General features: G+C 42.6%; 1 protein-coding gene across 1 annotated transcript in view; it reads left to right on the plus strand.

Annotated features, from left to right (window-relative positions):
* The first annotated feature begins 880 nt into the window (after positions 1–880).
* LOC109905060 (peroxisome proliferator-activated receptor gamma coactivator 1-beta) overlaps positions 881–26642 on the plus strand; it is a 93773-nt gene continuing 68011 nt past the window's right edge. The window contains exon 1 of the mRNA XM_020502208.2: positions 881–999. Coding sequence (XP_020357797.1) covers positions 919–999 — 81 coding nt within the window. The 5' untranslated portion in view covers positions 881–918. The remainder of the gene's footprint in view (positions 1000–26642) is intronic.

A 26642-nucleotide genomic window follows, 5' to 3' on the forward strand; every position in this document is an offset into this window, starting at 1 on the left:
ATCAAACCTTGTACAACAATTGTACAACTCATAACCTTCAACAAGATAAGACAACAAAAGACCTCACTAGCTGCCTGTGTTAAAATTGTGAACGGTACATTGATGCAGGAAGTGGGGCATTGTGGAGTAGGTGAAGGAGGGAGGAGCCATAATGTACTGTAGTAGCTTGTCCCCGAGTTTCACATGACCCAGCTGATATGCAATCAGAAGGAGCAAAGGTGGTTTAATGAGCAAATATTCTTACCTGCAGTAATTGAGGATTTTGTATATTATTTTTACTAGGCATAATAGCTCTAAATGACACATTTCTATTAATTTCTATTTTGGCACCAATTCTCTTTTGGTTTTGCAAAACCTAATCAGGCAACAGACCTCAACATGGGTGTTGGAATGGCCTACTGCGGTGGTGGCCATATGGCCAGAATGGTGTGCTCTTTATGGATAACCTGTCAAATAGATTCAAAATAGACCAAAATGAAAAATCTAAAATGATATTCAAATATAAGTAAGCAGTTTTTTCAATTGTTAGGCCTTTTGTGTAAACAAATCAGTAGTGTTGCATGTTTGCCATATGAGTCATCATCACAGTCCCCACAAGCATTTTGAGCCTATTCCAGCTGGACACATTCTTTTTATATTACTCATATGCATTTTGTTTTTCCAAGCATGCTTTCATTACTTATCTCAACGACAATATGCCTACAAATCGATTGATTCACAACCTTTCGTAGGAAAATTAAGTTATCTAAATGACTTGTCGAAACAGTGACGTCACATCATTATAGACCAAGTAATAGTACATTTTTATTTCAGTTATATCAGTCTATGACAACGCCCTCATCCGGCGACAAACTGCAATTGAACGTGAACAGAACTGTATACCCGCTCTCAGACTTCCCAGCTGTCATTCTCTAGAAGATGGCGGACTGCGTTTCACTGTTAGATGAGGAGCTCTCTTCTTTTGTCTTCAATTACCTGACAGAAAACTCAGGCAGCCAGGTAAGGGATGTTCATATTATATATATCCAGAATCAGGACTACCTGGCCGAGGGTTCATGTTTGCATGTTATTGGCAGAAGCATGCGTAATTTAATCTTCATGTATGCTCTGGCTGTCAGCATCTCGGCTCTCTAACCGGCGTCTTCAGACCTTTGACGTATGTGCTTCACGTGGAGTTGTAGGGAAATGTTATTAGTGCGAACAACGTGGGATAGTAATTAATAAACATTTAATTTCGGTTGCGTAAAATGATTCGGTCATTTAACATTGAAATAACAATTTCTATGTTGCTTTTAATACTTTTACTATTTTTGACTAATCCTGTCAAATCAGAGACCTCAGCACGTGGGTAGGCTAAAGCATGAACTTGGCTATTTATGCATTTGATATTGAAATGAATGGATGTATTGGCAATACTTTGTATACGAAGGTTTGACTATTTATTTCCCATCCAGCTAATAGCCTACAAACTGGAGTTTTGATGAATGCTTATATTATTGTAAATCAATGAAATTTGCGTATGTCGGCTATCCATCTGTTTCACCAGCCCATCTATCTAGTAACTAAAGATAGTTCAACTGTAGACCGGTATGCTACGGTTTCTGTACAGTGCGCCTCTCACGGTTCAAAGTTGGGCTAAAGTAGCTAGTGAACTACAAAGGGAATAGAGTGCAATACAACGATAATGACTATTTGATCCGATCATCGACGTCCGTTGAGTTTCAGGTGCTGCGAGAATAATGATGTGAAATGCGGAATATTGTGCCCATCTGTGAAAAATTCAGGCGATTATGTTTTCGTAATCGTTTGGTTAAGCAGCGATCCACTGTTACAAAACCTTGTTACCAGCGAGCGTGCCACTGTTATAAAACCTTGTTACCAGCGAGCCACTGTTGCAAAACATTCTTACCAGCGAGCCACTGTTATAAAACCTTGTTACCAGACGAGACTGTTATAAAACCTTGTTCCCAGCGAGCCACTGTTACAAAACCTTGCTACCAAAAATGCGTGTTCTAGGGGGTAACAAAATAACAATTGTCAAACATTAATATGAATGAAAATCTAATTATGGGCGGTATCTCATCGTAATGTGATATTGCACAATGTTATTAGACCACCAGATTTCAAATAATTATAGGATGCAACTGGCCAGCATACTCACGGATTATTCTCAATAGGCTAAATCTCATTGAATTCCAACTATTCTTTATTGTAGCCTACCTAGGATAGATTATGATGTAACCCTGGATTGCGATGAGAGCATTCGTTCTCAGATATTGTACTCTTTGCTAGATGTGTAGCTAGTGAGCAGGTTCATTGATTGCAGAAGCCAAGACTAAAAGCGATTTACATTTCAAGTCACATGTGTAAAGTGTGCAGTGAACATCCCGTGTTAAATGTCAGTTAATAAGTATATAATAATAACATGCATTAATTATGAGTTAAAACCTGGTACAGCATAATTAACAAATGGTAAAACATGCATATTGAGGGCGTCCCCGGTTAGATACGAAGTTCCCCTAACTGGAAAGTTATATTTGTCAAAGGGGGTACTGTGACAACATTGTATCAGGTTCTGATCGCGTAGCGGATGTTCGTGATGTTAGCCCCATCAAATGTAGCGTTCGATGCGGTGTTGCATGTTAAGCCGAATTATCGGGTTGACAGTGCTATCTATGGTCATTGTAATAGTACCCTACTATCGTGACCAGGGGTGTATTGATTCCGCCTATTCTGTTGCAAAAAAAATCTAAAACGGAAGCAAACTGAATGAAACGGGGAGGGACCTACCTGAATTTGTCCAATAATAACTCGTTTTGCTCTGTTTGCTTCCGGTTGGGTCTTAAACGGTAAACGGTTTCCGTAACGAATACACCCCATCGTTACAGAACACAGACTTGCTGCAGTCATGTGCTTTCTGTTGCGTAGTAGTCTGGAGGACGCGGCTCCAGTGACGTGCATGAGCGACAGCTACCCTCTTTCCGCTGGGTTGCATGTGACTGGTGCTGCTGCTGCCACTACTGTCCGGCTGCTTCTACATCAGGACTAATAATTCACCTTGTCTATTCCAGTTTAGTCAAGAGGATCTAAAGATCAGTCCTACTTACATCCACAACCCTAGCAGAACCACATATAGTAGTTCTAGATTGAGAGGTGGATGCCATTATCCCTTTTAGTATTTCCCCATCCATCTGAATACATTTTTATTCTTTTTTTCAGAACTATTTTCTTAATCAAATGTAATCATCCATTTTGATGTAAATTTTTAAAGGCCTATACTACTAACATTATATGGGCCAGTTATGTTCTACCCTTTATATTCATGAGATGCATGAGTTACACAGCCTACATAGCGAATGCATTTCTGTAGTTTATCTCATCATTTAGGCTTCAGTATGTGGTTTCATCGCCTGTCAGTCAATGGTTCATTTGATTCTGGTTGCTGACTCAGTTGTCCTGTTGCATGGTCATATCAGCTTTCAAACTGAAGTCTTGTTTTCCCAGATTTAGTCAGACAGGGAAACAATATAGTCCACTGCACCGGGCAGGGTGCTCACTTTGCTCAGCAGTCTCTCTCTCTTCAATGAAATGCTGTGTATTATTACACAGACACTGAGCTGTCCTGCCGTGATGGAATACTGCAGTGCTATGTGTTCAGCTTCCATGATATGGCCTGAGTCACCTGTCAAGCCTAGAGTGGGGGCCTACTCTTTTTAACTAGAGCAAATGCATTATGTCTATGAAATGAGCAGTTCCTACAGTACACCTGCCTGTCTCTCTGATGGAATGAATGTAATTAGCTTTGGCTATGCTGTGTACTGACAGAAGATTATGGATAAGACTAGCCTTTGTTTTTTCTTAGCAGGGTTTAATGCTGATTTAGACTGGCCATGAACCACAGGACATTGGTCTCTGTGTTTTGATGTTCACTGTGACGTTACTGTATTTTTAAGCCCTACTACAATCTGGAGAATCAATCAAGGAACAGTTACAGAGATGATTGTCATCACTGATAATGTTACTCTAGGAGTAGCATTTCACCTATATTTAAAGTACTCACACATTATCCATGAGGGTCATTCTGAAAGATCCTAGCCTATCACCCATCCTTCAAGATCACTATCTAGGTAGGACGAGCATTTTCATATATTTTGTAGTTGTTGAGAAGGATCATTCTGAATGATCATTACTCAAAATGATCAACTCAATTGAGGATGAAGGAGTCTAATCTCCCAGAAGTGTTGCTGGGAGGTTTTTCTTGTGTCACTGCCTGACTTTGTGGTTTGTCACTGAGGATTGGAATGTTTGCTTCCTCCCCAAAGCCCCAGAGATCCATCATCTGGCTGAGGCTCTGAGGCTTGTCCTCAGGGAGGCTTGAGGATGCACTCTCATGGATCACTGTACCTCTCCCCTCCACTCTGAGCCTAGCCCATGGGTAGGCAACTAGATTCAGCCACGGGCCGATTTTTGCCAGAGCGGATGGTTGGTGGGGTGTAACATAATGATAATAATCTGTACACTGAAAATTGACCACAATTAAGCCCAAAAAGAGATTGTATTTGAAAATAACTATCATTTCATAACTTGATTACATTGAGACACCATCACATATGTTTTTGGATTCAGATTTTGTAAATATGACACATTTTTATCTGAATTGCTGGATGATTTTACAGTCTTTCTTGACCATGAAGTAAAATATATATAATTTTTTTACACAAAAAGTTTTTGGGGGTCCCAAGAAAATCACCCCTGCTCTAACCTATGTGCGTCCCACATTTTACCCTATTCCCTTTATAGTGCACTACTTTTGCCCTATCAGGCTCTGGTGGTCTAAAGTAGTGCACTATAAAGGGTGCTATTTGGGATGCATTTTCTCACTGTATGGGAGGGAGAGGAACAAGCAAACAGCTGATTAGATATCAATAATTGATGCAGGCTAATCCATCATCGGCTTCAAAGGCTATCCTTTGCATGGACTCCTGAGACACACACTGACTACAGTAGGCATTTGGTTGTCTTCACATATTCAGGCTGTGTTCTCCCATGTCAATAAGGATCATTTTATTTTGCTTTTGATTTTGTTTTCGACTATCTCTTGTCCTAGGACTCATCTTTTGCTGTGCCAACATGCAAATATATTATTGTCTTTCATTTTCCTTTTGAAATTAGCCATGGTTTTGAAATATGATATTATGAAATTCTGTGCATTTAAAAAAAATAATCTAATAATAATACATCACAACAAGCTATAATGTCCTTAATTAAGCTTTGCACGTGTTTTGTATTCATCACAATGACTCTATTGATGTTGAGGACATTAGCGTGAGCCTGTTTCATATTCTGTAACTTGCTTTGGGATATGCATCAGGGGCTTTAACATAATGCCTATGGGCCTAAGTAGGCAGGTTTCCATTGACCCAGGTTTATTCAACAAAAGCAATGTCGCTAAAGAAATCTTTGTTACATGTGTAATAGAAATGGCAGGTATAGGAGAAATGTTCTGAAGATCCACAACATTTTTATCAGTTCGACTGGTGGATTTTTCTGTTGTCTAACTTTATGTATTGTGATAAATTATGACTGCCAAATCATTTTGAAGGTACGCGGGCACGTGATGTCACCGCGTAACTATAAAGCTCCACTCCACATTTAATTCTAAATGCCTACATCTTGCAAAATATTTTCTGTTAACTATAAAAAATAATGTATCTTTGCAGGACAAAGATTTGCATTGCCTTGCTTTTGTAGTTGGCTGGCAAGTTTCACCATCCAATTATTTCAGATCTACAGGAGTGCAAGTCTCACCATGGCACGGAGCGTGGCAATACGTTGTCACAAGATTTATTACAATATGGCAAATATTAGTCAGTTGTTGCATTCTATCCATGTTGGCTTTTGCGGGCTATCTGAGACATGAAACAGATAGGTCGGCGGGCATACAGACTGATGGCAATTTATTAATGAGCAATTTGCGAAAATGGGTAATGGAAACAATGTAGGTTTTTAGGTGTGATGTCGTTATGTCCAGCTGTTTGCATCGACATAAGATAGTTACATGGAAATGCACCCTAGCAGGCAATTATCACATCTATTTTCTATGCCAACCTTCTAAATGTCAACAAAACACATCCCTGGACAAGTTCATGTGAACATAGCTAATGACACGTCAGATTCAGCTCCTCAACTTGTGAGGTATGATCCATGAGAAATCTGGAACAGGAACATGCAATGCTGTGCCTCAACTGGCACCATATTCCCTATAAAGCCCAGTGCTTTACTTTTGACCAGGGCCCATAGAGACATTTGATATGTTCAATTGACCGTGGATACCTTGGATAGGGCCATATAAAATCCGCGTTGCGGAGTCACAGATTTCAGACATAAAAACGGAATTCAACAATATTCAAAATGATATTGAACTTAGTAAATTTATTGAACTTATTAGAACATTCATCAAGATTATCATAAAGGCATGAAAAATAGCAGTCAGTGATTTGTATTTTTCTTCAACTTTCTGAAGAGACAACGTCACAGGAATGTCCCTGTCTGTGTGTTCTCGTTTGTCTACCACTTTGTGTGGTCGTTAGTAATGTAATGACAACCTTCTTCTGGTTGATGGAAAGGCTTTCCCTAAAACCTTCTCTATTAAATGTTAACTACAAAGTAGCCTATGCCTCTTGGGCAGAATGATATCAGGATTTTTTTGCATCAATCCAGTAGATATTTCTTTGCAATCTCCCTTGAGCGCTACAGAAACATTGCTAACCATACAACTGTCTTTGGCTGGTGCGCAGTTGAATTAAAGGGTAGGCCTAATTACAACCCAATATCTACATTTCAAAAGAGCCTGCTGATGTGGTTTAAGCATTGTTGTGGACTTGGAACCTATTAAAAAAGTGTGAAAACCTGAAAAACAGAAATCTGGAAAGACAAATAGAAGAAAATGTTTTTTTTTGTGTGTTTTTTTTACAGAATCAGGCAAATAAACAGATTTTATATGGTCCTACTTGGAAACAGAGGAGGGATGCTTCACTCTGTGTGTGCTTCTCCTGGCCACTAAAGCACATGCCTGTTGAGACGGGTCATGACTTGCAGGTGGAGGCCAGGATAGGATAGGAAAGGCCAGGATAGGACATGCCTGGACAGGATAGGCCCAGACAGGACAGGAGCAGAGTAGCAGACTGTCTGATGAGGCTGACTTAGGTAAAGGGAAGTTGAAATTGGGTTGCCAGGTGTTGTCGTCCCCTGATGATATTCACCGCCACCTGCTTTACCATTTCAATGTGCATTCAGGCATTTGTCCGTAGTCAGCATCCTCCAGGTCATTATACTGTACTTCAGCCACAGCTAAACAATGGGTTTGCAAGTAGTCTATTGTAGATGGATTGTGTGTCCTGAATGTAGGGTCAACAGGTTTTTAAGTTTGTTTTTTAAGTTTATGGTGACATATTGTGTTGAGATTAAATACATATTCCTTCCTGATGTTTTATTTCCTAAAAAATTATAATCATTTAGATGATTTAAGTGAAATAATTGTTTCCCTATTTGAGTATGCAAGTAATTCACCTCTTCAGTTCAGCAGAAGTGTGTAAAACAGCTATTAATGAGAGTTGCAGGCGGTTCAGTTGTAAATGAAGGTCTGGTCGAGATGTAGTGGACAACAGTCCAACTCTGCATCAGCCCTGAGCCAAGGTAATTGAAGAGTTAACTAGCAGATAACACTTCACAGCCCAAAGACTGGTCTTGCATGATCAGTACTGGTAGGACTCTTTTGGGTTTCATGTAGAAACCTCTGTGGAAAGGTTTCTACATGGAACCCAAAATGTTTCTTTCTACCTGGCTTCTTCAAAGGGTTCTCTTATGGGGACAGCCAAAGAACCCACTTAGGTTTAGATAGCACCTTTTTTTCTAAGATTGTAGTGTGATGGAGACCTCCATACAGGGTACTGACTCCGCTTCTGTCAAAGTGTGGAGCGGGTGTGTGTGTATGCGCATATGCATGAGTGGGTATGTGTGTGGAATATGGATTGAGATACTTAAATGCTGATGTTTAAACAGCAAGACTGATCGGTATTGCTGCGCTTCAGCCTCATTCAGAGTGAAGAGAACCATTAGATGTTGATATAAATAGATTAATTGGATATAATATCCAATATAGCCTAGTGCTTACATGTGTTTCTGTTGCGAGGTTGTGATTTATTTAGCCCTCAAGCCCAGCCATATGAAGATCTGGGTGATAAATGAATGGCTCCTTCATAGTAAACCCTAACTGTGGGTGTACCAACCTGTCGGTCCCTCTCCTGGGTGTGATTGTAAACCAGGGAAAGGTTAAAGGAAAATTCCAATATCCTGATAGTGCAGTACAGTCTCGCCGTGTTCCAGCCCTGCCATGGTAACCTAGCACCTGGGGACTTACTGGGGAGGGCAAGCTCAGACTGACTGGCAAGGGCTTACCCCCTAACACTGACCGGGTTAGCTCAGCGAGCTCATAGCCTGCTCATTAACAAGAGGTTTGTATTGTCCATGTTCAGAGTAGGAATGGATGTTGACTCGCTGTTCTTTAGTGTAACAAGTTTACACATCACCAGCTGAAAATAAATGCCTTATCTGTCATTATGTCAAAAGTGTGGCCAGGCACAGGCAGCAGGGCCTTCCCTGCAGCTATACTTGGTTATTAATTTTATTGGCTGGATATTAGTTATGGATCTCACATGGCCGTTCAGAACCCAACAACCTTGTTATGGGGTGGTTGCTAATTGTTTCACACCCCTCTCATGTACTGTTATTCTGTTGGCAGTTGAGAGCATTGCTCATGGCTATAGCCGATCGCTAATATAATGCAGCCAGCTGACTGTCAGTGTGATGTGGCAGCGTAGCCTAGTGGTTAGAGCATTGGACTAGTAACTGAAAGGTTGCAAGTTCAAATCCCTGAGCTGACAAGGTACAAATCTGTCCTTCTGCTCCTGAACAAGGCAGTTAACCAACCCACTGTTCTTAGCTGACATTGAAAATAAGAATTTGTTCTTAAATGACTTGCCTAGTTAAATAAAGGTAAAATAAACTACAGTCTGTGAAGGGAACAGAAATCCTGTATTTTTTACAAGGCTACTGTATTACTATTCTTAGCAGCAGAGTTGCTTGTATTTCTGCTACTCAGAGAAGGTGGAGTTCATAAATAGCTGCCATGGCATTGGCACAGTGTATTTGCTTGAGGTGTTGTCAGCATGTCAGGTTGGATTCCTCATGATTTCATCATGCTGCCGTATAATCATCATCAAGCTGTCTGGGGGATTACGACTCCCTCCAACTGCTTACCTTACTGCAACCTGAGCACGATGCGGTGTCCCATTTAAACATAGTTAGTATTCACTGCCCTAGACAAGGGATCTGACCCTTAAGTCATGAGTTCAGGCCAGATCACCATCTTTCTCATGATCTGACTGTTAGCTTAGCCTCTGTGTTATGAGCTGTGTTAACTTACCATAGTGGTGACCTTTCGTGGGTCCCTGGCACACACACTCACAAAAAATAGTACACCCGTGAGGTGTTGTCACACCTTGGGGAATGCGGCTGGTGCAAGGCCAGGGCCTGAGTACCTGACGGCAGCAGGTAGTTAGATAGGTAGGTAGGTAGGTAGGAAACAGGAATGCTGCTGGTGCAAGGCCAGGGCCTGAGTACCTGACGGCAGCAGGTAGGTAGATAGGTAGGTAGGTAGGAAACAGGAATGCTGCTGGTGCAAGGCCAGGGCCTGAGTACCTGACGGCAGCAGGTAGGTAGATAGGTAGGTAGGAAACAGGAATGCTGCTGGTGCAAGGCCAGGGACTGAGTACCTGACAGTAGCAGGTAGGTAGCTAGGTAGTAAACAGGAATGCTGCTGGTGCAAGGCTAGTGCCTGAGTACCTGACGGCAGCAGGTAGGTAGGTAGTAAACAGGAATGCTGCTGCAGGGTGGAAACGAGGGTGTATGGAAACTGTTCAGGGGACTACGTAATAGAGGTGCACTGCAAGCCACTACCTGCACACTTGTGAAAAACATTCCACTCTGTGCCCTCCCACGACAACAAAGCAGGACAGTGTTCCACCACATGGTGGGCTACTAGGGAATTACAGGAGAGGGTATGGATCTGATTGGTGGCCTGGCTCACTAGTAGCTCTGTAAACTCTCTGATTACCTGGCCTTCCACCAGCCAGGCTTCTCACAACATCTACATTTCCGTTGTCTCTATCCAGGCTGTTTGGCCACAACAATGGCTGGTTCACCATTAAGTCACCCAGCATCACAGGTGAACAGTAGGTAGACCCCCCCCCCCCCCACATACACACATGCACACCCCTGCCACTGACCTAGTTTAACAGTGAACTTTTAGCTTGGCAGGCTTAGGCATTGGTTGCGTGACCGGAGCTTGGGAGCTGAGGCTGGTTTTGATTCGCGACCTTGACAGGCTTTACTCACATGTCACAACGACCTTCTCACCTCTGCTTCCCCACTCCATATCTGTCCTTTCTCACACCCTGTCCTGTTCCCCATCTATGACAGTAATAATGACAGAACATTCCACTGACTGACTACAGCACAGGAGAGAAGGTATGGGGAACAGACATACTTTATCACATTGTTTTGAAATTGCAAGCTAACTATTGGCTATGTGACAGCTTTGGCTGGAATCTGTAAGATTTAGTCTAAACTGGTGTTAGCTATTGTCCCGTCTGCACATGATTTCAACTAAGATCAACCCATCTAATAGTATTTCCTCCTCAAAACATACCAGATTCACTCTGTTGAAAAAAGGAAATAAAGAATGCAACACTCTTCCAATCCTCAGTGAAGACTCTATAGAACAGGTTTATCGACACGTTGACTTCCCTCCAACATGCTTATTAGTAAGCTACATCCCCCTGATAGTATCATGAAAATGCAAGGACATTGGTATAATTGTGGATTCCCAACCTTGACTAACACAGAGAAATCTAATTAAATAGGACTTTCTCCTTTTGCTGAACATCTTGGGATGATGTGGTATATAGTAGGGCGTTGGGCCAGTAACTGAAAGGTCGCTGGATCGAATACCCAAGCCGACAAGATGCAAAATCTGTCGATGTACCCTTGAGCAAGTCACTTATCCTTCATTTGCTCCAGGGGCGCCGTACTACTATGACTGACGATGGAAAATAACACGTTTAATGTACCTTTCCAGTGTATGTAAGAAAACATCTATTTATTTATTTATAGCTCTACAGTGCCTTCAGAAAGTATTCAGACCCTTTGATTGTTTTCAACATTTTGTTACGTTACAAACATATAAAAAAAAAAAAAAATCCTCAGCAATCTACACACAATACCCCACAATGACAAAGTGAAAACAGGTTCTTAGAAATTGTTGCTAATTTATTACAAATAGAAAACAGAAATAACTTATTTACATAAGCATTCAGACCCTTTGCGATGAGACTTGAAATTGAGCTCAGGTGCATCCTGTTTCCATTGATTATCCTTGATGATTCTACTGTAACGGTTTTCCTCCTATGAGGAGGAGTAGGAAGGATTGGACCAATATTCGGCATTTTATTAAACTGAACTGAACACTACAATACAAAGTAAACAAAAAGAACAACTGAAACAGTTCCGTCTGGTAACAAATACAAAGACAGAAAACAACAACCCACAAATCATAGTGGGAAAACAGGCTGCCTAAGTATGGTTCTCAATCAGAGAAAACGATTAACGGCTGCCTCTGATTGGGAACCATACCAGGCCAAACACAGAAATACAAAAACATAGAACAACACATAGAATGCTCACCCCAAATCACGCCCTGACAAAACTAAAATAGAGACATAAAAAAGGAACTAAGGTCAGGACGTGACATCTACAACTTGATTGGAGTCCACCTGTGGTAAATTCAATTGATTGGACATGGTTTGGAAAGGCACACATCTGTCTATATAAGGTCCACAGTTGACAGAGCATGTCAGAGTAAAAACCAAGCCATGAGTTCAAAGGAATTGTCCGTAGAGCTCCGAGACAAGATTGTGTCGAGGCACAGATCTTGAGAAGGGTACCAAAAAATTTATGCAGCATTGACGGTCCCCATGAACAGTGGCCTCCATCATTCTTTAATGGAGAAGTTTGGAACCCCCAAGACTCTTCCTAGAGCTGGCCACCCGGCCAATCTCAGCAATCGGAGGAGAAGGGCCTTGGTCAGGATGGTGAGCAAGAACACTCTTACAGAGTTCTAGAGTTCCTTTGTGGAGATGGGAGGAACCTCCAGAAGGACAACTATCTCTGCAGCACTCCACCAATCAGGCCTTTATGGTAGAGAGGCCAGACGGAAGTCACTTCTCAGTAAAAAGCACATGACAGACCGCTTGGAGTTTGCCAAAAGTCACCTAAAGACTCTCAGACCATGAGAAACAAGATTCTCTTCTGATGAAACCAAGATTGAACTCTTTGGCCTGAATGCCAAGCGTCACGTCTGGAGGAAACTTGGCATCATCCCTACGGTGAATCATGGTGGTGGCAGCATCATGCTGTGGGGATGTTTTTCAGAGGCATGGACTGGGAGACTGGCCAGGATCGAGGCAAAGATGAATGGAGCAAAGTACAGAAAGATCCTTGATGAAAACCTGCACCAAAGTGCTCAGGACCTCAGATGGGGGCTAAGGTTCACCTTCCAACAACGACCCTAAGCACACAGCCAAGTAGGAGTTGCTTCGGGACAAGTCTCTGAATGTCCTTGAGTGGCCCAGCCAGAGCCCGGACTTGAACCCGATCTAACATCTCTGGAGAGACCTGAAAATATCTGTGCAGCAACACTCCCCACCCAACTTGACAGAGCTTGAGGATCTGCAGAGATGAATGGGAGAAACTCCCCAAATACAGGTGTGCCAAACTTGTAGCATCAAAACAAAGACTCAAGGCTGTAATCGCTGCCAAGGTGATTCAATAAAGTATTGTGTAAAGGGTCTGAATACTTCTGGAAATGTGATATTTCACTTCTTTATTTTTAAAACATTTGCAAAAATTTCTAAACTGTTTTTGCTTTGTCATTATATGGTAGTGTGTGTAATTTGATGAAGAAAAATAACTTATTTTAGAATAAGGCTGTAACGTAATAAAATATGGAAAAAGTAGATGGGTCTGAATACTTTCCCAATGCACTGTATGTCTTAATTTTCACTGATATGGAAATTGACAGCTCTCAGTGACATCTCCAAATTGCTGCACTTGACTGTTGACTAACATGCTCACTTGCTCAGACCCCACTATGCACCTGAGTACCTGCATCTTGCAGATTCTGCCCCACTATAAACTACGCAGCCTTAGTTAAACCTTTCTATCTTCACGGCAGAAGTGTGATCCTGTGATAAAGGACTGTCTCGGTCCTCTAATGCCCGTGTCTCCAGCCACAGAGGGAAAAGTCAGTTAACTGCTTTAGACAAGGTCTACTCTGGGCCCTGGTTGTTGTTCGATGCCAATGGGCACATTTTTAGCAATCACCAGAGAATGTTTTGGAGTCAGTTCTATTCCTTGTCAAAGTCTTGAATTCTGCCCACTCCACAGAATGTTTCTCTCTCTCTCTCTCTCTCTCTCTCTCTCTCTCTCTCTCTCTCTCTCTCTCTCTCTCTCTCTCTCTCTCTCTCTCCTTTAGCATGCATCCTTTCATGTACCTCCACAGCACTCTTTGTGCTTCCCATGATGCTCTGCTGCCTGGCCTGAAATAATTTTAAGCCGTCTCCTTTTACACAAGCAAGCAGGATCCAACTCATTGGATCGACTGCAGCTTAATTTGCATGTTATTCTTTGAATGAGAAGCAGTCTATTCTGTTATCAGTGCATCATCAGGCTCAACAACATTCTGAAGGCAGCGGCATCTGGAGTTTCAGACTCCCACTGGATAGTGGTCTCATTTTACTGAGGAAACAGATAAGCATTGAGCCAGTCAGATTTCTATTGGGATTGTGTGATGCAGACAGGTGAACTCACACACACACACACGCACGCGCACACACACACACACACACACACACACACACACACACACACACACACACACACACACACACACACACACTAGAGGTCCACCGATTAACCGATTTCAAGTTTTTATAACAATCGAAATCGGTATTTTTATTTTTTTTACACATTTTTATCTTTATTCAACTAGGCAAGTCAGTTAAGAACACATTCTTATTTTCAATGACGGCCTAGGAACGGTGGGTTAACTGCCTTGTTCAGGGGCAGAATGACAGATTTATACCTTGTCAGCTTGGGGGATTCAATCTTGCAACCTTACAGTTAACTAGTCCAACGCAATAACCACCTGCCTCTCTCTTGTTGCATTCCACAAGGAGACTGCTTGTTACGCAAATGCAGTAAGCCAAGGTAAGTTGCTAACTAGCATTAAACTTATCTTATGAAAAACAATCAATCATAATCACTAGTTAACTTCACATGGTTGATGATATTACTAGATATTATCTAGCGTGTCCTGCGTTGCATATAATCTGACTGAGCATACAAGTATCTAAGTATCTGACTGAGCGGTGGTAGGCAGAAGCAGGCGTGTAAACATTCATTCAAACAGCACTTTCGTGCGTTTTGCCAGCAGCTCTTCGTTGTGTGTCAAGCATTGCGCTGTTTATGACTTCAAACCTATCAACTCCCGAGATGAGGCTGGTGTGACCGAAGTGAAATGGCTGGCTAGTTAGCGCACGCTAATAGCGTTTCAAACTTCACTCACTCTGAGCCTTGGGGTGGTTGTTTCCCTTGCTCTGCATGGGTAACGCTGCTTCGATGTGGTGGCTGTTGTCGTTGTGTTGCTGGTTCGAGCCCAGGTAGGAGCGAGGAGAGGGACGGAAGCTATACTGTTACACTGGCAATACTAAAGTGCCTGTAAGAACATCCAATAGTCAAACGTTAATGCAATACAAATGGTATAGAGAGAAATAGTCCTATAATTCCTACAATAACTACAACCTAAAACATCTTATCTGGGAATATTGAAGACTGTTAAAAGGAACCACCAGCTTTCATATGTTCTCATGTTTGAGCAAGGAACTTAAACGTTAGCTTTCTTACATGGCACATATTGCACTTTTACTTTCTTCTCCAACACTTTATTTTTGCATTATTTAAACGAAATTGAACATGTTTCATTATTTATTTGAGGCAAAATTTATTTTATTGATGTATTATATTAAGTTAAAATAAGTGTTAATTCAGTATTGTTGTAATTGTCATTATTACAAATAAATTTTAAAAAAATCGTCCGATCAATCGGTATCGGCCTTTTTTGGTCCTCCAATAATCGATATCGGCGTTGAAAAATCATAATCGGTCGACCTCTAGTTTAGATAAAGGGACAAGGTCTGTGGCTGGCTGCAAGTCTAGAAATTAGGAAGGTGTAATAATGTCTGGGAAGAGCCGTTTAATGCATTTCAGTTTTCCTTTGTCAGTAACTATGTAGATGCAATGAAGTGAATGAAGTCACGGGACTGAGTTGGATCTCCTCAGCAGCCTGGTCTGATGTGTGTTCTTCAGATGGCTCATGTTAAAGCCCAGCCCTATTTGACGACAGTATGGCAGGGAATGCCACCTCACCGGGGACTCAAAAGGCCATGTAATAGAGGCTTCGGCCAAGCCGCGGTATCACTGACAATCCTGCCTACTTAGGAGTCGGCCGTGTGGAGGCTGCTGGAGTTGTCCTTTTATGTTGGGGCAGTGTTTGGGTGGTGTCACCAGGATGGTGTGTTGATAGTGATGGGCCATAGTGAGGACTGAATGCTTTCAGAGGGGTGTCTCTCTCTATCTGAAGGGTCATTAGAATGGGAGAGGCACACTGGGCCATTTGTTTCATGCCAGTTAGTTAGCCTTAAGTTTGGTACAAAACAAAGCTGAATAGAGCTGGAATTGTTTAAGACCTGCAGGGGAAGTTTTTCTAGATTGTTCTAGCACTGTGTTCTTTGCAAAACAGCCGAGATGAAGGAACAAGTCATACCAGCAAAATATATTGAAATACATTTAAAAAATTCACTCACGCAAAAGTTGAACCTATTTATCCCTAGAGTAGGTCAAGGGCCAAGTTACTACATCGGCATTAACTTTTCACGTTTCACAATCTATTTCCATGAATGTGAAGCCAGTCGTGTTGCATTTCTGTCGGATTAGCCAACGACTCTAATTATGTAAGCCATCCTCTACTCGTCTAGCAGTGAGCCTTCTGTAAGTACATCCTACACTTTCTGATAAACACCCACTAATTCACACTGCGACAAAACCCAGCGCTGTACTGTAATGCCGGCTGACTCCCACTCCTGCTCCTGAAATATTCTCAAGCAGTACTTACTTTGACATAGAGTCTTTACAAAACGCCAATTCATTTTTCAGCGCACCATTCCTCAGGCCCAGCAGGTACAGAGGTCTGTTTTCTCTCTATGTCACTGGCAAACCCCTAGCTTTCATCAAAGACGCAAATCAGTCATGTGTGCGTCGTGTGTGTGCCACTGCTGGGGACTTCCATTAGTGGAGTAGCATGGCTGTGAATGACAGCAGAGCATCAGCAGCACAGAGCACACACCCCTACTGGACCTCTAGTGTCCTGCAGGGTTACTGAGATGTGAAGGTATGTTTCTCTCCTCCACCAAGGCCAGCTCTCTTCTCTTCTCTGTGCGCTGTCACGGGGGACACCTAGTCAGTGGGTGGACACCTCCTGATGGATGACATGAGGTGGGATGGGATCAGGACTGGAGAGGAGAGAAAGGCATGGAGATGGATCACCTGGTGTGTGTCTCCACTTATCATCATGCCTGGCCAGTCCTCCAGGAACTCTCTTTCACAATCCCTCCACTGTTCCCTCTCATCTACCTTTCCTCTTATCTCTGCCACAGGAACAGTGGAACAGAGGATACAGCGTCACACAGTCCGCTGACAGCAGGAACATGATGCAGTGATTAACAGTACTGGCCGACTGAGCTTCACAGCCATGTATTATTTACTGTTAACTTCCCCAGAAAACAAGTTTCTAGCGCTGCATGTCTGCCTGGAGCAGACATATCTGCTTAGTTATTTTTTTCATAAGCCGGCTAAGCCAGCTAACAGAAACCCTAGCCTGCATACAGCCACCCCATATGATCCAATGTGAGCCTGCATGGCTAAACATGTACTGCAGAGCTTGAGAATGTAAAGCAGTAGTTTCAAGTAGCCACATGGTGCCCTATAGCTCTGAGAAAATGATATTGAGGTTTTGGTATTTATTAGGATCCCCATTAACTGCTACAAAAGCATCCGCTACTCTTCCTGGTGTCCACATGAAACATATACATAGTATAGAACATTTTGAGTCAAGGACTGAAATACAAACATTTACAATGTCACACGTAGCCTACATATCAGTACATACACACCATATCTAGGTCTAATACATTGTACAGTGCAAATTGCAATACAAGATGAATTAAATGGATGTGTCTCTTCACTGTCCCCTTTGTGCAGTAAGGTGTTATTTTATCTTTTTTTAAACAGGTTTTATTGTTAGCTTGAGTTACCTGGGGTAATCATGGCTCTATTTAATACTGTGCGTTTCCCAGCCTCTGTTCTGGACCTGGGGACTGTGAAGGGACCTCTTGTTGCATGTCTTGTGTGGTACAGATGAGTGTCCGAACTGTGTGCCAACTGCTTGAACAGACAGTTTGGTACCTTCAACACATCAATAACTCGCACAAAGACCAATAATGATGCAGTCAATCTCTCCTCAACTTTGAGCCAGGAGAGACTGACAGTGTGACTAAGTGCTGCTTTTTTCTGGACCAGCTGCAATTTACCTATATCATTCTTTGCCACACACATGACCACACAGCCACATTATTCAATAATAGAGAGAGTGATTTGTCCCAGAAATTATGCTTTTAGTTTTTGAGATATTTAGCACCAGTCTTTTGCTAGTTGCCTGTTCTAAAACTGACTGAAGCTCTATGTTAAGTGTCTCAGTTATTTATTTTACTGATGCAGCCGCAGTGTATACTGTTGAGTCGTTAGTGTACATAGACACCAAGGCTTTATTCAAGGTCAGTGGAAGTAAATTGGAAAAATAGAAAACAATAATGGCCCTAGTCGGCTGCCCTGCGGTACACCACACTCAACTGAATTTGCATGAGAGAGGCTTCCATTAACAAATATCCTCTTTGTTCTATTAGATATGTATCTCTGAATCCATAATAAGGCACAGGATCCAAATCCATAACACCTACGTTTTTTCAGCAATAGGTTATGATCAATGACATCAAATGCTGCACTGAAGTCTAACAAAACAGCTCCCACAATCTTCTTACTATCAGTTTATTTCAGCCAATTATAAGTCATTTGTGCCAGTGCTGAGCATGTTGAGTGCTCTTCCTTATAAGCATGCTGAAGGTCTGTTATTTGTCTTTTTTTTTATTACTTTTATATTGGACCAAACACCATTTCTTTCAAAAAGTTTGTTAAACACTTGTAACAGGCTGATTGGTCAGTTGTTTGATGGAGAGAGGCCATTTTGTACACATTGCTCCTCCAATTGGTCTGTTTGAAACTGAATAATTGACTTTTTTTGTTTAATTTACTAAGAGACATGAATAGATAACATTTGTAGTCTTGATTGTAACCTTTGTGAAGCATGTGATTTTTACATGTGTATCGGCTCGTGTTGTGTGATTGCCGTGGATCTGTGCGATAGTGGGACTGGCAGAGACAAGGCTGTTTGTTGAAATCTCAAAGGAAGATGCTCTTTGATCGGACAGCTGTGAAGTTCAAAGGACTAGCGCCCTTTCTGATGAGGGAACGCATGTGCTTTTGTAGTCACCCATGTCCTTTTCCACCACAGCTGCTGCTCTCTGATAGGATAGGCTGCAACGATGACACACATGCATGCACACACAGGCACATACCATCTTTGTTATTTTTTGGTAGGTTGACAAAAGACAGATTTGTGTAACTCTAATTTTGATACAGCCAGTGGGCTTGTCTTGATTAGACTGGTGTTAGGGGATCGATAGAGGAAGCAGCCTAGCAGGTTCTAGAGCAGACTCTTTTCTCCATCACAGTTTTACTCAGATGGGTGTTTTCTACCAAATATGGCCGTGGTGCTCTGTGAGCTGTTCAGTCACGTGCTGTTTGGGCCACACAGTTCACTGACATGGTTCTCATAGTCCCTGTTGTTTCAACAGGGTTATTCCACTGGATTTCTCTTGGAAAAAATGGAAACTCAAACCAACACGTCACCAAAGACAGATCTGCTCACAATGATTTACTCATACTGTAGCAACATGGTGAAATAATGTTAGGTTCACTGCTTTCTTCACTAAAGTCTCGTCTCCAAAGGGAAAGGCAGCCAACTGTGTCAGCTAGTAAGATGTTTTTTTCATTTGGTCAAGTTAGGAAGATGTTTTTTAGGGTTGTTGTGTCGAGGCAGAGCTGACTGTCTGCCATCTGTCAACTAAATGGTAAATGTGACAGGTCATTTCTATGTGAGTTTTTTTTCTTTATAACTCAATTTCGACAGTACAATGACTGCAAATACAGGAACACAGTAGTGGATTTAAAACCAGTACTGTAATTCCAAATGTTTTTTTTTAACCCTTCGAACAGTAAGACCTTAAGCACTAAGCCCAGTTATCTGCTCACATTTCATTAAGCTCCCTCCCACACCGACTATTCTGATTGACACCACCTGCTCTTTTGCCCACTTCACCCAGGTGTCCAAAATGGTAAGGGGGAAAGATAGCAGCCAGGGAGTCTGGTCTGAACAGTCCAACGTTACTGCCAGGTCTCTAGTACTATTCTGTCTCTGTGTGAAAGTGTGTAATTCAAGAGGCTAATTTAGCAAGCGGTGTTACTGTTAGGCAGGATGTCAGTCAGTAGTGCTAAGGCTAAGCCACGGTGTCCAGAGTGAGTCGTGATGATGAGCCCTGAAGGAAATCCTTTGAGTGAGGTGAGCAAATGGCTGCCGTGCCTTGTCCCCATCCCCCCTCAGGCATCTGTGGTGTTCTTCTCTCTGTAATGAAAAGCACCCCAAATGTCAGCCACTTGGATAAGAAAATATTGGGAAAATGTAGGGATGCACACTGTGTTCTGTGGTACAGATGGAGTTAGGATGGCTTCCTGAGGCTGACACCCACACGGTGTTCTGTGGTACAGATGGAGTTAGGATGGCTTCCTGAGGCTGACACCCACATGGTGTTCTGTGGTACAGATGGAGTTAGGATGGCTTCCTGAGGCTGACACCCACACAGTGTTCTGTGGTACAGATGGCGTTAGGATGGCTTCCTGAGGCTGACACCCACACTGTGTTCTGTGGTACAGATGGAGTTAGGATGGCTTCCTGAGGCTGACACCCACACTGTGTTCTGTGGTACAGATGGAGTTAGGATGGCTTCCTGAGGCTGACACCCACACAGTGTTCTGTGGTACAGATGGAGTTAGGATGGCTTCCTGAGGCTGACACCCACACAGTGTTCTGTGGTACAGATGGAGTTAGGATGGCTTCCTGAGGCTGACACCCACACAGTGTTCTGTAGTTCAGATGGAGTTAGGATGGCTTCCTGAGGCTGACACCCACACAGTCAAACATGCACCTCGCTACAGTGCCTTATCACAGCCAGCCACACACATAAACACGCGTGCACACACACACATAAACACGTCCTCACACTCAGACACGTGGAGGAGGGTCTCTGTCCGGGGGTGGGGATCTTCGGGTAGTAACTCGGACATGGTTGCATGGTGTAAATCTGCCCTCATTTATTCACATGTTGACCATGTCCCTGTCAATATCAGATTGAATAAGTCTTGAGGGTGTTGTTGACTGTCGTTTTGAGGGTTTGGTCGCAGTGGGGGTGATTTAGAAATGGGTTGGGAGCCCGGTGATTATGTGTCACAGATGTATCCCTCACTCTGTTTGACTCTCAAGGACATCACTGCTGATTGCATTGGCTGTGGGCCAGGTAAGGCACATAGGTGGAGTTTGGAGCAGGACAGGAGGCAGGGGCAACACACATTGCGTTGTGGGGTTGTGAGGTTGCTGGAGTCACTGGGCTTGTGGGGTTGCTGAGGTTACTGGGGTTGCTGAGGTTACTGGGGTTGCTGAGGTTACTGGGGTTGCTGAGGTTACTGGGGTTGCTGAGGTTACTGGGGTTGCTGAGGTTACTGGGGTTGCTGAGGTTACTGGGGTCACTGGGCTTGTGGGGTTGTGAGGTTACTGGGGTTGTGAGGTTGCTGGGGTCACTGGGCTTGTGGGGTTGTGAGGTTACTGGGGTTGCTGAGGTTACTGGGGTTGCTGAGGTTACTGGGGTTGCTGAGGTTACTGGGGTTGGTGAGGTTACTGGGGTTGTGAGGTTGCTGGGGTCACTGGGCTTGTGGGGTTGTGAGGTTACTGGGGTTGCTGAGGTTACTGGGGTTGCTGAGGTTACTGGGGTTGCTGAGGTTACTGGGGTTGCTGAGGTTACTGGGGTTGCTGAGGTTACTGGGGTTGGTGAGGTTACTGGGGTTGTGAGGTTACTGGGGTTGTGAGGTTGCTGGGGTCACTGGGCTTGTGGGGTTGTGAGGTTACTGGGGTTGCTGAGGTTACTGGGGTTGCTGAGGTTACTGGGGTTGCTGAGGTTACTGGGGTTGTGAGGTTACTGGGGTTGTGAGGTTACTGGGGTTGTGAGGTTACTGGGGTTGCTGAGGTTACTGGGGCTTTGAGGTTGCTGAGGTTACTGGGGTTGCTGAGGTTACTGGGGTTGCTGAGGTTACTGGGGTTGCTGAGGTTACTGGGGTTGCTGAGGTTACTGGGGTTGCTGAGGTTACTGGGGTTGTGAGGTTGCTGGGGTCACTGGGCTTGTGGGGTTGTGAGGTTACTGGGGTTGTGAGGTTGCTGGGGTCACTGGGCTTGTGGGGTTGTGAGGTTACTGGGGTTGCTGAGGTTACTGGGGTTGCTGAGGTTACTGGGGTTGCTGAGGTTACTGGGGTTGCTGAGGTTACTGGGGTTGCTGAGGTTACTGGGGTTGCTGAGGTTACTGGGGTTGTGAGGTTGCTGGGGTCACTGGGCTTGTGGGGTTGGTGAGGTTACTGGGGTTGTGAGGTTACTGGGGTTGTGAGGTTACTGGGGTTGTGAGGTTGCTGGGGTCACTGGGCTTGTGGGGTTGTGAGGTTACTGGGGTTGCTGAGGTTACTGGGGTTGCTGAGGTTACTAGGGTTGCTGAGGTTACTGGGGTTGCTGAGGTTACTGGGGTTGTGTGGTTACTGGGGTTGTGAGGTTACTGGGGTTGTGAGGTTACTGGGGTTGTGAGGTTACTGGGGTTGCTGAGGTTACTGGGGCTGTGAGGTTGCTGAGGTTACTGGGGCTGTGAGGTTGCTGAGGTTACTGGGGTTGCTGAGGTTACTGGGGTTGCTGAGGTTACTGGGGTTGCTGAGGTTACTGGGGTTGCTGAGGTTACTGGGGTTGCTGAGGTTACTGGGGTTGCTGAGGTTACTGGGGTTGCGAGGTTAATGGGGTTGCTGAGGTTACTGGGGTTGTGAGGTTGCTGAGTTTACTGGGTTTGCTGAGGTTACTGGGGTTGCTGAGGTTACTGGGGTTGTGAGGTTACTGGGGTTGTGAGGTTACTGGGGTTGTGAGGTTACTGGGGTTGTGAGGTTACTGGGGTTGTGAGGTTACTGGGGTTGCTGAGGTTGCTGAGGTTACTGGGGTTGTGAGGTTACTGGGGTTGTGATAACATGAAACCAGCTAGCACATCACAAGAATAAAATAACATGAAACCAGTTACCACTTCATAGGAATTTAATAACATGAAACCAGCTAGTACATCATAGGAATAAAATAACATGAAACCAGCTAGGACATCATAGGAATAAAATAACATGAAACCAGCTAGGACATCATAGGAATAAAATAACATGAAACCAGCTAGTACATCATAGGAATAAAATAACATGAAACCAGCTACCACATCATAGGAATAAAATAACATGAAACCAGCTAGTACATCATAGGAATAAAATAACATGAAACCAGCTACCACATCATAGGAATTAAATAACAACATGAAACCAGCTACCACATCATAGGAATAAAATAACATGAAACCAGCTAGTACATCATAGGAATAAAATAACATGAAACCAGCTACCACATCATAGGAATAAAATAACATGAAACCAGCTACCACATCATAGGAATAAAATAACATGAAACCAGCTACCACATCATAGGAATAAAATAACATGAAACCAGCTACCACATCATAGGAATAAAATAACATGAAACCAGCTACCACATCATAGGAATAAAATAACATGAAACCAGCTACCACATCATAGGAATAAAATAACATGAAACCAGCTACCACATCATAGGAATAAAATAACATGAAACCAGCTACCACATCATAGGAATAAAATAACATGAAACCAGCTAGTACATCATAGGAATAAAATAACATGAAACCAGCTACCACATCATAGGAATAAAATAACATGAAACCAGCTACCACATCATAGGAATAAAATAACATGAAACCAGCTAGTACATCATAGGAATAAAATAACATGAAACCAGCTACCACATCATAGGAATAACATAACATGAAACCAGCTAGTACATCATAGGAATAAAATAACATGAAACCAGCTACCACATCATATGAATAAAATAACATGAAACCAGGTACCACATCATAGGAATTAAATAACATGAAACCAGCTACCACATCATATGAATAAAATAACATGAAACCAGGTACCACATCATAGGAATAAAATAACATGAAACCAGGTACCACATCATAGGAATAAAATAACATGAAACCAGCTACCACATCATATGAATAAAATAACATGAAACCAGGTACCACATCATAGGAATAAAATAACATGAAACCAGGTACCACATCATAGGAATAAAATAACATGAAACCAGGTACCACATCATAGGAATAAAATAACATGAAACCAGGTACCACATCATAGGAATAAAATAACATGAAACCAGCTACCACATCATAGGAATAACATAACATGAAACCAGCTAGTACATCATAGGAATAAAATAACATGAAACCAGCTAGGACATCATAGGAATAAAATAACATGAAACCAGCTAGGACATCATAGGAATAAAATAACATGAAACCAGCTAGTACATCATAGGAATAAAATAACATGAAACCAGCTACCACATCATAGGAATAAAATAACATGAAACCAGCTAGGACATCATAGGAATAAAATAACATGAAACCAGCTAGTACATCATAGGAATAAAATAACATGAAACCAGGTACCACATCATAGGAATAAAATAACATGAAACCAGCTACCACATCATATGAATAAAATAACATGAAACCAGGTACCACATCATAGGAATTAAATAACATGAAACCAGCTACCACATCATATGAATAAAATAACATGAAACCAGGTACCACATCATAGGAATAAAATAACATGAAACCAGCTAGTACATCATAGGAATAAAATAACATGAAACCAGCTACCACATCATAGGAATAAAATAACATGAAACCAGGTACCACATCATAGGAATAAAATAACATGAAACCAGGTACCACATCATAGGAATAAAATAACATGAAACCAGGTACCACATCATAGGAATAACATAACATGAAACCAGGTACCACATCATAGGAATAAAATAACATGAAACCAGCTACCACATCATAGGAATAACATAACATGAAACCAGCTAGTACATCATAGGAATAAAATAACATGAAACCAGGTACCACATCATAGGAATAAAATAACATGAAACCAGCTACCACATCATAGGAATAACATAACATGAAACCAGCTAGTACATCATAGGAATAAAATAACATGAAACCAGCTACCACATCATATGAATAAAATAACATGAAACCAGGTACCACATCATAGGAATTAAATAACATGAAACCAGGTACCACATCATAGGAATAAAATAACATGAAACCAGGTACCACATCATAGGAATAAAATAACATGAAACCAGCTACCACATCATAGGAATAAAATAACATGAAACCAGCTAGTACATCATAGGAATAAAATAACATGAAACCAGGTACCACATCATAGGAATAAAATAACATGAAACCAGGTACCACATCATAGGAATAAAATAACATGAAACCAGCTACCACATCATAGGAATAAAATAACATGAAACCAGCTAGTACATCATAGGAATAAAATAACATGAAACCAGCTAGGACATCATAGGAATTAAATAACAACATGAAACCAGCTAGGACATCATAGGAATTAAATAACAACATGAAACCAGCTAGGACATCATAGGAATAGGAAGTAGGGGAGAGGTGAGATATGAGAGATGATGCATGTCGGCATTAAGCATTCATGACTCTTGCCAGAGTATGTGACCAGTAAAACAATAACCATGGATTTATTATCACACACTCTCCCTCTCTCTCTCTTTCTCTCTCTGCTCACAAACATACTAACAGCCTTGTATTTGAGTAGGTAAGCTGCTCAACCCAAAAGTTGGGGTCTGGTGAGCACGGAGACTGTTGTAGCTCCATCTGCCTGTACTGTCCTATCAGTGAGGTGGACCTTGACAGTGATGGATTGGATAGGCTGTGAAAGAGGGAAGGGCATCTGCTGTGAGCTCACAGATCCCTCTAACACCCCCCCCCCTCTGGATTATTAAACCCCAGGCACACATGTGCTCCCTATCTCAGTCTCTGTCCGTGTGTGTGTTTGTGTATGTGTGAGACAGAGAGAGAGCACCTGAAAGACACTCTTAAGCTGGGGTCACTCTGATCTAGCAGTCCAAGACAAGTTTTTGAGATCGTAGGCAAAATCCCCATGTCGTTGCGTACTTGTGGCGTGCAGCCGTCATGCTTGTTTAATGTGAACCGGTCAGAGACCCAATCTGAGGGCTAGCAATCCCGTCTTTGAGCAGTTCCAGACGTCCCGATATTTTCAAACATGTTTGATTTTATCGGCACAAAATCTGCAATGCTCTTGTAGTGTGAGTTGTGCAACAACAAGTTTTGAGAACGGTGATCAGCAGTAGCCAATGAGAGCTCGCCAGAGAAGAAGCCAGTGAGATGATGTCGTTGTTTCACATCACCCAGAATGTGTAGACTCTCCAATAGGAGCCATGACTACTACTAGTATGCGTTTGTACTTGCCTTTAACCAAAGTGTTAATTCATCCCTGAAAAGCATGCTTTTTACTAGGCAAGGCAGTTAAGAACATATTCTTATTTTCAATGAAGGCCTAGGAACAGTGGGTTAACTGCCTGTTCAGAGGCAGAACGACAGATTTGTACCTTGTCAGCTCGGGGAGTCAAACGTGCAACCGTTCGGTTGCTAGTCCAACGCTCTAACCACTAGGCACCCTTGCCGCTTTACATCAGCCTGGACCTTGTTCATGGAACTAGCCAACATAGTAAAAGTCCCTCTGAGGCCACTGATTGTAGACAAAGTCCTCGTCTGATAAACCTGAACCAAGGTTAGAAAGTGAAAGCTAGCAGTCCACTACACTATGGGAAGAGGTGATGAAGAGCTTTGCTCACACTGGACTTGGACCTCAAGCATCTTTAGACTTACATGGACCTTGCTCCATTTGTTGCCCAATATGAAACGTCCCCCATCTAT

The sequence above is a fragment of the Oncorhynchus kisutch genome, linkage group LG15 (assembly GCF_002021735.2).
Source record: "Oncorhynchus kisutch isolate 150728-3 linkage group LG15, Okis_V2, whole genome shotgun sequence".
Lineage (NCBI taxonomy): Eukaryota > Metazoa > Chordata > Actinopteri > Salmoniformes > Salmonidae > Oncorhynchus > Oncorhynchus kisutch.